The sequence below is a fragment of the Boleophthalmus pectinirostris genome, unplaced genomic scaffold, assembly GCF_026225935.1.
Source record: "Boleophthalmus pectinirostris isolate CB_2022bp ecotype Guang Dong unplaced genomic scaffold, ASM2622593v1 HiC_scaffold_17, whole genome shotgun sequence".
NCBI lineage: Eukaryota > Metazoa > Chordata > Actinopteri > Gobiiformes > Gobiidae > Boleophthalmus > Boleophthalmus pectinirostris.
Genome location: NW_026571115.1, coordinates 17,434,179 through 17,449,633, shown reverse-complemented (window position 1 = coordinate 17,449,633; position 15,455 = coordinate 17,434,179). Strand labels below are relative to the sequence as shown.

Here is a 15,455-nt window from a genome sequence, read left to right as displayed (position 1 = left end):
TGTACATGTGCAAAATGTTATTCATGCCCTTTCTCTTTGTCTGCTGTAGATTGTGTTTGATGAGAAAGAGCTCAGAAGGGAAATCAGTCACGCAATCAAGAACGTGCATGGTGTCAGGCAAGTACACGTCCTCACAGTCTCTCAGCCTCCCACAGAGTTCAAACTATTCCTATGCAAAACACCTGATTTTTTTGCTTTGTCTGTCTTTAGTGATTATTTACTGTGAAATTTGACAGAAAGTCCCCATTCAGGCAGACGCTAATCACAGTGTTTGCTTTTGGACGTTCAATGCCTTTTATTCTGTGGTTTAATGTCTTTCTCTTGTTCAGTGCGGCACCACCCACTCATTTTCCATTGCAGCCAAAGCATTTAGTTATAACATGGTATTAGGTTACATTTGCCTCAGTTCTGAGAAATCTACAGCCAGGACTCATAATACATAACATATTTTTGTTATGTTATGTTTTGTATCTTTCCATTTGACCTTGCGTAAATTGTAAGATCTTTTGTTTACTGTCACTGAATTACAGCTGGAACATTTTTTGGGGGCGTAATAAGTACCATATTGTGTGATTTAATCTTTATTATTATTATTTTTTGTAGTATGACAAAAATATGAGCTGAGCTGTAGAGGGTTTATTAAGTAACCTGTATGAGTAATTATAGATACCAACAAAGTACAAACATGCTCATTATAATTAGTTGTTCAGTTGTATCAGTGCCATGAGAGGGGCCATATTACACAATTTTCTGATCAATGTTATAATTTCCTCATCAAAAATCTCAAACAAAAAACACTCTGTTCGACCTTGTGATGTAATATTGGAAGTGCTCCACAGAGTTTTTAAACTTAATTCATCTTCACTAGAATAATTTGGATAATTTCAGCCCTGGAATTGTAAAAGGTACCTATTAACTTGAAAACTATGACTTTGAGGATAGAGTAGACTAATAAACCAAGATTACTCAAACATGTGTGAATGAAACAAACTGCAGTTATGTTTTTGATGAGGTAACGATATGATAACATGCTATAAAAAGTTCAAGAGTAAATTTTTCACAATATAGGACCATTAAGTACTTTCAATATTGTCCTTGGGTATTTTCTTTCTTTTTCTTTCTTTCTTTTTAAAATGTGGTATAGTGACAGGGCTGTTTTTTTTTCCCATTTTGCCATCACATTCATTTTTGTGTTCTGTTATTCCATATGTTTGTTAATTGTCCCACATCTGTCTGGCTCTGCGCCTGTCTCTCTGTGCATCCTCAGAACGGGCCTGTTCACTCCTGACCTGGCGTTTGAGGCCATCGTCAAAAAGCAGATCATAAAGCTGAAAACGCCCTGTGTCAAATGTGTCGATATGGTCATTCAGGAGCTCATCAACACAGTCAGGCAGTGCACCAACAAGGTACTGCAGGTGTCCAGCATCTCCCCCGGCAACGGACACGGGCGGCAACGGGACAGGCTGACGGCAAAGTGACACAATATAGTAACATAAGCACATCAGTCAGTTGTTTTACACACTGAGTTATTAAGTAGAGCTCAGAGTGGTACTTTTGATTTAATACCAGGGCTTTATTAGGACTAGACCAGAACTAGACCAGGACTAGATCAGGACTACACCAAACCAAGTCTACATTAGGAATTGGATTCAAACCAGGAGAAATAATAATCCATTAAATTTTATTTGTTATTTGCCTACAATTAACTGACAACCCTGTGTATTGCTTTTTTAAGAAAAGTTTTAAGATATTCACATTCAGATACCATGGTAACGGATACTTATCTCATTTAAACATATTTCTACAGACGTGCAGTGTGCCTTCAGCCTGCCCCAGCCCGTTGTCCCGTGTGAGGGCTGTGCTGTGGTGGTGATGTGGTGACAAGTGCCGTGTCGTGACCCTGGATCTGACATGTTTTTGGGACTCTGGAGCTCTCTGTCCCTCTGTCTGTCTCTGCTCTGGACAAGCTGCAAACTGCCTCACATCCTCATTCTGCCTTCAAAAGTCACGCCTAATAATAGTAATATGAAGTTTAAATTCAAGCTCATATGTTTTCTGTAGAAAATGTAGGGGAAGTGGCTTTTTTTGCAGAAGTAGACGTGAAAGAACTGCAGCTTGTCTGTTTTCTTATTGGCTTGACTTATCTGACTCTAATCACTAACTGTGCAAATACCTTTTTTCCTCTTTTCTGTCTTTTATTTCCTCCTCTTTTTAATATCTTTCTATCCTTCCTCCTTTGCTGGTACTCGTTCGCTTTTTGACCCCCTTTCAGAACGGGTCTCTTCACCCCTGACCTGGCTTTTGAGGCAATAGTCAAAAAGCAAATTCTCAAACTACGCGCTCCCAGCCTCAAATGTGTGGATATGGTTGTGTCGGAGCTCACTGCCATCGCTGTCAAGTGTGCCGTCAAGGTAACCAGGGATACACCGTCAACAAGAGGAAATTCAATTAATTTGTTTTGTGCCCCCCCCAGTGAAGTGCTAATCACATCAGAGCAGCATCACTCCCATTTCCCCCCATAGTCCAATTATTCCACTGTTGTGTTTTATGCAGAATCCCAAATCTCTCCCTCCATTGTTGTATTCTGTGTCACAAGTGTATGATCTCATCCAGTATCCAGCCTTTATTTAAATAGCATTATAGAGTTTTAATCATATATATATACATTTAGATTGTTTGCTAATCAGTTAATAAAGAAACTACTTAATTTGAAAGAAAGAACTGCAAAAAAAAAAATGGTTTGGGGTTAGGATTTTGAAAGAAAAAAATAAGCAGGGAAAAATGTATAAGACAAAAAGCTTTGTTTTTATTACCTTTGCAATGGTCTTCCATTTGTACATACGTAACATTAATGTCTATTTTTAATATAACAAAAATTCTTTCTGTGGTAGTTGGTAGATGGTAAATAGTGCTTTTCCAACTTGCAGGCACTCAAAGCACTTAACATCAAGGTCATATGTCAAAGCAAACTGGAGAAGATGTACTTTAAAATGTACTTGAATGATATCGGAATTTTACAGTGACTGAATTGTCAGCTTTTGAGTACAGGATTTGTTGTCTTTCTTGCTCTAAAATCCTGTTGTTATTCTGGGCAGAGCTGACCCGGTGTTGCAGCTTGACATTCTGCTATCAGATGAGCTAGATCGAAAGAGACTGTAGTAAAGAGAGATGATAGCAAAAGCTCATAGGCTCTGTGGACAGCCTCAAAACTGCGTTTCCATGGCAACACATCTCCACCGCCATCTTGTGGTCAGAGCGATGCACTGCTCACGCACATGTTTCACTTTTCTCTCTTATTTCTTGACTATCAACTTCAAACTTTGTGTGTTTTATTTTTCCCTTACCTCTTCCTAGTTCAGTTCTATCAGTGGAAAATGGCTAACTATGTAACTTTTCTGGTGCAGGCCACTTATCTGCAAGGAGATGATATTGCTTTGCCTGAAATATCTATTTAGCATTATTATTGCTCAAAAATACCTCAAAAAGCATGCATTCTTACGGTGTGCGGAGTCACTTCTCTACAGATTTTACCTGTAAATGACATGGTGTCTCCAAACTGCTCGTTTCCATAAAGATGACAAATTTCAAAGCCATACTGTGGAACATTGTAGGCACAGCTATAACATCTCCTTGCAGATAAGTTACATAGTGCACATTTAAAATATTTTTTCCAGCTGTTTTCTGCTTATAGATGCTGTACCTCCATCTCTTGTGTGAGTGTTTTGGCTGTGTAACTTTGTGGCACTAAAATGTCACTTTCCCTTTTCTCTGTTTACTTACTCTTACCTCTCACTTCCTGTTTGTCTGTGATGTCGTGGGTAAGTTTAACCGGGCTCGAGCTCAAGTTTGTGCTTTTGTGCAACTGCCGCTGCAGTTCTTTGTTCTGTGGTCTTTTTCAGCTCAACTCTTACCCCAGACTGAGAGAGGAGACAGAGAGAATCGTGACCACCCATATCAGAGAGACAGAAGGAAAGACCAAGGACCAGGTCGGTGCCAGATGTCAAATGTTCCCCTAATTAAAATGTTAAACCCCTGCACATTGTCATTTTTATGGCCCAGTATCAGTGACTTTTACTTTTCATGTTTCAGAATTTCTCAACTGTTATGACTAAACAATAAAACAAACCAATGGACTATTTCAGCTGGGAGCAAATATGAAATTTGAAATGTATTTGGACTTTGACAATTGACAATTTGGAGAGAGGGGCTTTTACATTTGACACACCATTATGTTTTAGTAACTTATACCCACCAGCTATTGATCTAACTCTATAATGCTCAGAGAGAGTGACAGGTGAGGTGTGAAAGAGGCAGACAACTTGAATTCAGTATAAATCTACAAAGTGAACAAGACGCATGCTAAAATTTAATAGTTTCAACTTTATTTAACCATTACCATTTCATCTTGACTTTGATGTGTCAATTTTAGTTAATGTCATGTCAAAAACATGTCTGCCTTTTTCCCCAGCGTGAAATCTGCGGTTAGACGTGGAGCTCTTGAATTGATGTTTTAATCGAGGCCTTTCACTTCTAATCATAATTTTCTGCTTTAATTAAGGTGCTGCTGCTGATTGACATTGAGTTGTCCTACATCAACACCAACCACGAGGACTTCATTGGCTTTGCTAAGTATGTGCCCTGCTAATTTGACTCACAACCTGTTACCATACGCTCTGAGCCCTGAGTACATGTTCAACCTGTGTTTCTGTTGAATAACACGGAAAAGCATCGTGAAGGTTACAAACTACCATTTTCACACATGTGGAGAGCTTTGCTGTGGTGGATTTAATGTAGAGCCCCAATTAGAGCCTAGCCACATAAGAGCATGTGTTTTCCTGTGGGAGAGGACGGATTATGGTCATTATGGTGGCATTATGTGCTTGTCTCTACACCCAGCATGCTATGAAATGGCATATTACAAGTCAATCAAAGGCTCCTGATTGAGCTGTAGATGTAACACCTACTATGCTATACTATACAATACTATACTATAATTACTATGCATTATCATTGAAGAGGTGGGCAGTATAGAAAGGATACAATTACTCAGAATTTTGTGAAAGATGTTTTGAAGGTATGCCAACTTATGTGGCATGTGGGTTTGAAAATAAAAATAATACAAACCTGTTCTATAAATTTCCAAAGATGCAGTATAAAGCAATATTTCTGCTGATACATTACATTTCAAGCATAAATCTGTTGATTTTGGCAGTCAAAATCTTGTGTAATTGACAAAAAGTATTTATCATTCTGGTCAATATTGCCCACCATAGGAGGACACAGGTAGACTATGACTTATGTTTACAAAAGCCTTGTTTTACCATTAACGTCTTGGAGTTTTAATTGCGCATTGCCAAATAATCATACCAGTTTAAGTGAACAAAATGTTTTTAGTTTAGTTAAGTTTAATTTACTTACTTAGTGTCATGCACCATTTAGTAAAAAAAAAAAAAAAAAGGTAAAGGTAATAATTTAAAAAGTAAAACTGACCTGATTTGCTTCAATAACCCAATAATCGTGTGAGAGTTTATTGGTGCCCGGCCTCTGCATGGCGAGTGGGTTTCCCAAATTGTGGACAATACAGTGGGACTGTTTAACGGTTTCCATGACATTACTTTCAGTCCTGACTACCGGAGGCTGGACGATGGTAGCAGCCCTGGGTACGCCAACAGCAGGTGGGCCGACCAGATGTAGGCATGTGAATAAAAGCCATTGTACAGGAACACATTAAATGGCATAGCACTAGAAAGGACTTTTACATCTTTACTGAAGTCTAAAAAACAGGCTGTAATTACAATAGAATTCAGTACAATTATATAGTCCAGCACAAGGTTCACAAATGCATTGGGAATAATGGTGTAGTTGTATTGCTGACACTGTTATTCATCGTGTTTTGTCCATCTCAGTGCCCAGCAGAGGAGCACAGCCGCGAACAAGAAGAGGCCAATGCCCAACCAGGTACATTTGCCCTTTTCACTGCTCCACCTCTAATCCTCCCTGACTGACGCCTCCCATTAGCGGCAAATTAATCAACCATGTGAATACACCTGACGCTGTAATGATGTAGCCCAGAGCCGCCCATCCATCTGACCTGTCTAACTATTAATATTACTGTCTTCATTCACTGATTTTAATTAGCAAATTGTAGTTCCTTGTTTTACTATATTACTACTGTTCACGATATGTACAGTAGTTAAATTATGTACAAGATTCAGACGGTGTTATAAGGTTTGTATATTTGTTTTAACAAGTGTAGAATAGCCCTAATGAACTAAAACAAATCCCTCACATTTCTGCTTATCTAAAAAGGCATTTGTTTTGATGGCTTATTATTAATCGCATGAAGATAGGCATGTAACAGCCAAAGCTACAATAATCCTAGGATTGTATTGGCTGTGTTTATGCTCTTATTAACTCACAAACATCTTTTATATTTTAATTCAGAATGCGCATGGACCACGCACCTTTTTACCGAGCGATAATTATGACATAACCAAATGTGGATGACTTGAAGTAATTCTAATTGCATGTAACTTTCTTGCTCTTGTCCCCCTCTCTCTCTCTCTCTCTCTCTCACACTCTCTCTCTCTCTCTCTCTTTCTTTCTCTTTCTGCACCTGTTTTTCCCAATGGCCTTTTATATCAATAAATGTTTCTTGTCTTAAACATTTATTGTCCTGGCCATGCTCATTGCGTTCTTGTTTCTCCTCTGTTTCTTCATCTTTTTCCCTCTACTACTCCTAAATTCATGCCCTCCTCGCTGGCTCGCTTTTATCATTCCTTTATGCTATAATTTCCCCCCACCCTCTTTGCTGTAATACCCACCACCCCTTCTGTTACTGCAGGGTGAGATTCTGGTAAGTACCCCACAGATTTTAACCTGGCTTTGTGCATGGGCAGCAGGGGTAGACCAGGTTAAAGAACTGGCAACATCACACATAGGAACCATTGAGGTGTGTGCTTTGGATGGGAACTGTCCTGTACAAATATGGTCATGGTTTTACCCCCTGCAGCTTGGTGATCTTGGAGAGGTCCTGCCAGTGAAGGTACCGCCTCCAGACCTCCATGTCCCGCTGACACACTTCCAGTAATTTGGGGCTGTCAGCAGTTTAACTCAACTTAAACATAATTGGACCTGTAATTGTGCATAATTGCGCATAATTGAGCACTTACTAACATTAGACATCCTGAAATAGAATACATTTTGTCAGGTATTTTCTATGTAAATAAAAAGAAAATGCATAAGGATTGTATAAGCAGATGTGGATGTCATCAGTTCTTGTTGAGTCGTACCTCTGCTGTGGCCTTGTGTACAGCTGCCTAAAGTTTGCCTTGTGAGAATCATCAAGGAACAAAACTGGGAGGGAACCTGGGTTACCATTAAAAAAAAATCATTAATTATTATCTCTTTTTACTGATTATACTTGCATGTAAATCCTCCACTAAAACTGTATAGTAACAAAATTAGACTCTTCTAAAAACTTTGGGTCTTATTGATCACTTGGTCCATTATTCAGAACTAATCATTCTTTGATATGGTGACTGGTTCTATTCTATCAGAAACAACTCAAAAGTGCATGTTTCTTGAGTACACTTGTTTTATTCGTTATAATTTAATTATAATTTTCACATTATAAACAAATTCAAACAGATGTAAACAAAAGCACTATTTCCAGATGATAAAGAAATTGCTCAATGAGGCAAACTACCTATTTAGCTCCCTGGTCTGTCACCCCCTATATGTTTTATGTTGCTGCTTGTGATCTAAAGCATTGTTTAAGTAACATACTGAATACACAGAGTCTGCAGGAGAAACCAAAAGCAGACTAACAGCAGTAGTCTGTAGACGGCTGCTTACAAAGTGCATGTTTCTGCATAAGTCTGCTGTTATCCTGTCCCCTCTTGGATTCAGATTTGCATCCCAATTTATTTCCCATGTGCCCATGTCATCTAATCTGCAACCCATCTATGCCTTGTGTCTTGAGAATACAAAGTCTGCCGCTCATCCTTTTTCGACTTTACATTAATCTTATGTCTGTAATTAACACATTTTAACAGCTTACAGTTATGAGTCCAGTTACCGTTTAACACTGTTTTGTACTAGCTGTCATTTGTTGTGTGTTTTACTGACCCACTAACATTAACATACCACCTTTGACCCTTGAACTTTAGGAGGTGCATGGTCTGGACCCCATCTGCTCCTGTTTGCTAGTTTAGGGAATTCATTTACATTACAAATAAACAGCAACATCCTTGGTCCTTTTTGTTAGAGATCTGAATGCTTTTGTCTACATAAAACCACTGACAAACATGAAACTCTGCATGAATTGTCCTTTTAACATCTAACAATCTAGACTAGACAAACTTAGTCACTTGAATAAAATACTAAATTAGCTAGTTTAGATCATATAGTTATAGATTGAAGGTAAGTATGAATATGATTTTTGTCTGTAATGTGTGTAAGTAATATGTTTTGTCTTTCTTGTATCTTTCTCCCTGTTTTGTCTTTGTCCCCGCTCCTCCAGGTTATCAGGAAAGGCTGGCTGACCATCAACATCAGCATCATGAAGGGGGGCTCCAAAGAGTACTGGTTCGTGCTGACCGCCGAATCGCTCTCCTGGTACAAAGACGAGGAGGTGAGTGGTGCTACAACCCAACCCAGCCTAACCAATGTGCAGACTACTGTTCAGTTTTGGGCCCAGGAACAGGTAGTCTGAACACTGGGCAGGCGGGGGGGCAGAGCGGGGGGAAGGACCTGGAGGTCACTGTGGCTTGCACCTAGGATAGTAGACAAAAGCAAACACCAGCAGTGAAATAGATAAAATAAAGTTAAACACATGCACGAATAAAAGATCTAACTGTTAAAATATGTTTCTAAAATGCAATAATCTCGACACAGTTAGCTGGAGTACAGGCTGTATCTAAAGGCTACCTAGATAAATACTTCACATATTATTACCAAAACATACAAGACATTGCTTACATGTGCATTTAACACTATAATGAACTTAATCAGCGGAAATATTGTTATGACTGTCTAAGTTAGCTAATTGTAGAGTGCAGTTTACTACTCACCAATTTTACTGCGCTGCTTCGCCAAGTCATTTAATAAAACGGTACGTTCTAACGTTAACCACTAAAGGTGTAGCCCAGTGGCCGAAAAGTCCATAAAGTCCAAGTAAACGTACTGAGACCGCGTGCAGAAAGCCAAGGAGCGGGCGATCCAGCGAGGGAGGATGGTAGAGGCGAACTGACGTGGCAGGCGGGCTGAAATGTTCCAGCCGGGATCTGACTTTGGAATTTGCAGGAAATCGTACTGGGTTACGGGGGCCGGAGGGGGCGGTGTGACTCTGTACACTATGTCTGAAAGCAAATTGATCATTTACATTTTTTAATAATCCACAATTTTGGTAAAGTTGTTCGCAGATGTGGCCAAGTCCCTTAATAAGTGTATACAGTCTGTTGAATGTTTGTTTGTGGTGCGTGTGTGGTGGAGTCGTTGGCCTTTGTGAGCGCGTGCGATGGGGGTGGGGGATCGGTGATGTAACTTGGGTCTCTGCCGCTCTGTTAGTGTGAGGGTAAATACTTCCAGATGTCTCTGCTCAACAGAAAGAGCTGGCACCCCATTTCTCTACAAGTCCCACCTCCCCCAAAACTGCTCCATCAATCCCAAGAGTGGAGTAGATCACAATGAAAACAAATGATATCATCTTTACTCATTCACTCACACGTAACTGTATAGCAATATTCATTCACCTTTTATAATATGACCGACTGTGTGTGTGTTCTGTTCTAGGAGAAAGAAAAGAAATACATGCTTCCTCTGGACAACCTGAAGATCAGAGATGTAGAGAAAGGCTTTATGTCCACCAAACATGTCTTTGCAATTTTCAACACAGAGCAGAGGTCAGTATCCTCCTTCTTTATGAATGAAAGACCAGCTGTAAGACTAAAATAAACTTGTACAGCACATATTGAAAGTTGTAATTAAAGGTGCACTATGTAACTTTTTGATTGGGGGTACGTCACCTGCTTGTTTCTTTGGGTATGTCATTTCTCTGCCTGGAATGTTCCATGGTATGATATTAAACAGCTCTGCCTTACATTGATTTAATTTCTGACTGAGCGGGGTTGCCTCTCCACAGAGTTGACTGTAACTTGATCTGGTTTGATCTCCATGACTATAGAAAGGTTTAATAGCATACTGTGACACACTCCAGACAAAGCGTACTTATTGAGAAAAGGTGGACCCTCCACCAGAAAAGTGATACCTTTCAGTTTATAATGAAAGCAAATAATGAAAATGAACCACAGAAAAGTTGCTAAATTGTCATACTGAATATTGGGAAATATTGAAACCATATTATGCTGACTGTTGCAGAAATGTTTACAAGGATCTTCGTCAGATTGAGCTGGCCTGTGAGTCTCAGGAAGACGTGGACAGCTGGAAAGCTTCCTTCCTCCGAGCTGGAGTTTACCCGGAGAAGGACCAGGTATCTGCATTCTCCATACTGAGTTAATTTATTTTATATAGCCTTATATCACATCAACTGTCAGATCAGTCATTTTTGTAACTGTTTTTTGTTTTAGATCAGTGTAAATGTAGTAAAGAGTAGAGTAGTGTGTCTATATTTTTATAAGTCTGCATATTATTGTTGTTTTCCAGTCGGAGGTAGAAGAATCTGCCCCTGCAGACACATTTTCCATGGACCCTCAATTGGAACGACAGGTGGAGACAATTCGTAACCTTGTGGACTCGTACATTGGCATCATCAACAAGTCCATCCGCGACCTCCTGCCCAAAACCATCATGCACCTCATGATCAACAATGTAAGTCATGTGGAAAATAGTTTCATTTATTTATTTATTTATTTTATCACTTTTTTCTGTCTTTATGTTTATGGTTTTGTAATGTCTTGCCTAAAGCCACTAAACACTGCCTTATTATATAACTGTACATATTGTTACCTTTTTTATTAAGGCAGTAACTATAGTGAGCACATATGTCAGGCTATGTTGTGATCTCAGTCGTGTAAGTTCAATTAACTGAGTGTCACTCTTAATCTTGACCCCCATTTCACACAAGTTTTTTTGTCCAATGAAATCTATTGGCCAAGAAATGAAAGAGAGATTGAGAATGTATGAAATTCATCACCCTATTTACTGTATTACAAAATATGAATTGTCGTCTTTGTGTTTTTTAGTCTAAGGACTTTATCCACTCTGAGCTCCTGGCCTATCTGTATTCGAGTGGGGACCAGAACAGCCTGATGGAGGAGTCTGCGGACCAGGCCCAGCGCAGAGACGAGATGCTGCGGATGTATCACGCCCTGAAGGAGGCGCTCACCATCATCGGGGACATCAGTGCCAACACCATCTCCACCCCGGTGCCCCCTCCCGTCAACGACTCCTGGATGCAGAACTCCAGGTACAACTTTTACAACTGTTTAGGTCAAAGAGAGCTAATTATTCTTGAACTGTTGTTCTTTTAGATGGACTTGGCATCACATTTTTGTTTTAGTTTAATTGTGAGGTTACAATGATCATATTATTACTGATTATTGTTGATACCATGACTAAACATGTAGTAAATGGTAAAATCATTCACGTTCTTTTATTACCAGTGTCTAGTACACATAATAATGCCAAAAGCTTGATTTCATTAATCTGGTAGTTAAAGGTTAATATTACAAAATCAGTAGAGTAAAATAATTATTCAAGATTGTATTTAAATGACTTATTTGTGCCTCTATAATTCTCTAAAATTGTTTAGTATCTGAAAAAAAATCTGAAAAACAATTGTTAACTGAATGTTGACATCTCGAAATGGAACATTTATTAGCTCAGTTTGGAAACAGACTGACAGCATGAATATTTTCTTCTGACTAATACAATTTGTAGCATTTTATTCCTTCACAGAGGGGATAAATTCTGACAAGAACAATGGGCATAAGAAATCTTAACTTAAAATATATACATGAATTAAACAGTGACACATCTTCCTCTGTCCTCTTCAGCCCTCCCTCTCAGCGCAGACCACCTCCTGCCTCCTCTGCTCCTCCGAGTCGCCCTCCTGGAGTCCGAGGCCCTACTCCTGGTCCTCCATCAAACCCTTCTCCTCCGTTTGGGGTTCCTCTCAACCCCTCTCCTGCCTTCGGAGCTCCGCCCATCCCATCCCGCCCCGGCCAGCCCATGAACGCCTTCAACAGCAGCCAGGATCCCTTCAGTGCACCCCCACAGATCCCCTCTAGACCGGCCCGTGTGCCTCCAGGCGTGCCCAGGTACACAAACAAGTAGCCCAAAATGTGTCCTGTCCTCTTCTCTTCTTTTTAGTCACCGGTGCCACTTTTCCCTCATATGATTGTTTTGACTTGTCTGTTTCTTTCAACTTTTCCTGTCAGTTGGGTTCATGTGAGGCTGTAATTTCTCTGTAGTTTAAAATTAAAATCCATAAGCTTCATAGATTCAGAAGATTCTAAATGCTGATTGTTTTTGACCTTGTGTATAGTTAATATGTCTGTAAATATTGGAGATATCCACATCTTTCTCAGCAGTCAACACAAATTATCTAAGCTTGAAGCAATTTCCTCATTGAAGTGAAGAAAACGGACTTGAATTTCAAACAGTTTAGCTGTGAGAAAGTTGTAGCGTGACTCAAAATACTTATTGTTGTCAGGTAAACAGATGTTAAGCTGTAAATGTGTTTGGCATCTTTATAAACCCAATCAGTAACAATAGTCAGTTTAAGGATTTGTAGATTTTCTTTTAAAGGGTCTATGACAGGTTGGATCACACATTTTACTTAAGACACAGTTAAAATCATTTTACACAATTGTTTTAACTTCTTTTTCCAGTTTGGCCATTTTTCAGGTTTAAAATTGTTCTTCCCGGTTTAGAAATCAAGACATTACTCTAGGAATTTCATCACGGTAACACTAGGCCAAAACTCCTCTAATGTACACAGAAATTATTATCTGACAAATACAAATATAAGAAAACGTCTTTATTTTTGTTCAAATAATGTTAAAAACAGAAAACAGAACAGAAAAAAAACAGAAACAGAAATGTGTTTTATAAGGATAAATTGTGCCAAACTTCTGGACCCAATTCTCTACTTTACTTTCCAATTTTATTCACAAATTGCTTCTTTATTGGTGTAACTTATATTTACAACAAGTATTATTTCAACTTGAGTCAAAATAGAGTCATCAGAACAAGTCATAACCACATAAATCAACCTTAGTTCCTGATTTCCATCTGATATTAATAATAATCCGATGCCAGCACGAGGACCCAACCTACTGTCTCCTTTTCTCCTTTTATATCCATCGGGTTATTTTGGTCTCTCTCTCTCTCACTCCTCCATCTTTTCTCCTTGTTGCAGCCGAAGACCCCCTGGTGCTCCTTCTCACCGGCCCACCATTATCCGCCCCGCTGAGCCCTCCCTACTAGACTAGACCTGTGCCCGGGCCCATCTTTTGGTGTTGGGTTTGGGAGTGAGGGGAGGGGCGTGCTTCCTCTGTGTGTTCCTCTGCACACTTTCTAGGCCTGTACATGGCACGTGAGGGTGAAAGGAGAAAGGCTAAAGCTTTGTCATATCATCCACTCTTCTCAATATGTCCGATTAAGCAATGTTAAGCTGCTAATGTCGAACTGCTAAAGCTGCACTGTGGAACTTTTCTGATTGGGGCGTTCCTTCACCTGCTTGTCTTCGTGGAGATGTTACTGCTTTGTGTGGAATATTCCGCAGTATGGCATTAAATGTAATCTATCAGGCTTTTATTTCACTATGGATGTGTTATTGCTCAAAAATACATAGAAAAACCTCAATTTTTACAGTGAGCAGAGTCACCTCTCCACAGATCTGAATTGTAAGTTTGATTCCATGGAGACAGTTGAGTTTAATGCCATACTAGGTAATATTCTAGGCAAAGCAATAACATCTCTATGACCACAAGCAGGCGACAGAACCTCCACCAGAAAAGTTGCATAGTGCAGCTTTAAGTGTCTACAATAATGATTACGCCTTTTAACCACTTGAACAATTTTGCTGTGGACAATACCTTTTAATACTTGGTTTACAGCCTCCTCTGATCCGATGTTTAGCCTTTCCAAAACCTTAACCCCGCCCTTCCTGTTTCGTTCACCCCTAAACACTATATCCCTTTATGGAATCCTCCTAGATTTCAACCAGTACAATATTGTGACTGTTATTTTGCAATATCTTGTTCTTGTATTTTATTTGAGTGACTTTTAATGATTAATGTAGCTTTAAAAATTCAAAACACACACACGCACGCAAGTCAGAATTTGTATGTTAAGAGAGATGGCTTTTTAAAACTTGGAATGGTCATAAGAAAGCAACCACTTCCAGTTGTGTGAATAGACTAACACTATGCACAGAAAAATAGAGCAAGGGCAAAGCATGACCTAAGCTCTCTCCTTATCATCACAGTTAAAAATTAATTTTCTCAATGTTCGTTCAACCCCAAAAGACTTTAAGCATTTATATCAACTTTTTTTCATTCCTTCATGTTTAAATTTAGGAGAAATGCAGGGCGTATAGGCAAGAAAATCAGCATGCGATTTATGTTGTTTTTTACATACCAGAGCATAGCATAGTACCTGTATTCTATATTTTACATTATTTTTGCCCCAAATAACATTAAGATAGCACTAACATTCATGAATTGGTGTATGAACTTTCAAACTATTATTTATCAGCTGGGCATTTCCTTCATCATTTCAACTTTTTGGCCTCTTGCAATGTATTTTTGGGTACATAGAGCTGGACAATTATTAATTAATAATAAAAGCTTCTATGGTATTAACATAATGTATTTTCTGTTATATTTTATGAAATTGGTGGAAAGGGGATTGCCATTGGGTTATTTTGATGTTGCGCTTTCTCATTTAATCAGCAGTAGAGGTGATGGTGGTGGGAGACTTGTACAAAAAGCATATTCTGTCTTGATAAACCTTTATATGACCTTACATAATATTATTCATTATATAAATAAATAGGCCTGGGACAGAATATACTTTTGATGTAAGTGCATAGTTTGGGGTTATGGTGACAGTTTTAATAAACTCCTTTGAAATCTATTAATTAAGCACCTCAAATACTCGCCACAAGCTGGTATTTTAAATTGGATGTTTGACAAATTGACTGTCACTTTAACCAGTGCTAGAACACTGTAAATTCTCTGTAATATTGTAGTATTTTTTCCTAAATTGTGTGTATACCCGCTTCTCTCTTCTATATCTTTTGTTTTCAAGAAAGCCCTTTATTTTTTGTCAAGTGCCTGTAGCAATGAACTGATTTGACCTGATTTGGAAACTGGAGAGTGAAATAAAGGGTGTTGTGAATAATAAAAAAAAAAAGCTCTGGCGTTTGGTGGTTGGTCTCTCCCTGTGTGTACTTCTGTGCCCCACTTTCTCTTTTCAAACACCTC

The 15,455-nt window shown here is 38.9% G+C and overlaps 1 protein-coding gene across 6 annotated transcripts in view; it reads left to right on the top strand.

The window, feature by feature from the left end:
• dnm2a (dynamin 2a) overlaps positions 1–15,455 on the top strand; it is a 27,678-nt gene that overhangs the window by 11,162 nt on the left and 1,061 nt on the right. The window contains exons 9-21 of one of the 6 annotated variants that reach the window (XM_055152832.1): positions 50–117; positions 2,273–2,411; positions 3,900–3,986; positions 4,559–4,629; positions 5,907–5,958; positions 6,845–6,856; positions 8,525–8,635; positions 9,796–9,905; positions 10,381–10,492; positions 10,666–10,830; positions 11,205–11,428; positions 12,018–12,281; positions 13,385–15,393. In XM_055152832.1, the coding sequence (XP_055008807.1) occupies positions 50–117; positions 2,273–2,411; positions 3,900–3,986; positions 4,559–4,629; positions 5,907–5,958; positions 6,845–6,856; positions 8,525–8,635; positions 9,796–9,905; positions 10,381–10,492; positions 10,666–10,830; positions 11,205–11,428; positions 12,018–12,281; positions 13,385–13,457 (1,488 nt within the window). In that variant the 3' untranslated portion in view covers positions 13,458–15,393. Of the gene's footprint in view, positions 1–49; positions 118–1,267; positions 1,407–2,272; positions 2,412–3,899; positions 3,987–4,558; positions 4,630–5,906; positions 5,959–6,844; positions 6,857–8,524; positions 8,636–9,608; positions 9,906–10,380; positions 10,493–10,665; positions 10,831–11,204; positions 11,429–12,017; positions 12,282–13,384; positions 15,394–15,455 lie in introns of those variants that run through there. The other 5 variants (XM_020932912.2, XM_055152828.1, XM_020932920.2 and 2 more) reach the window with 5 other exon arrangements.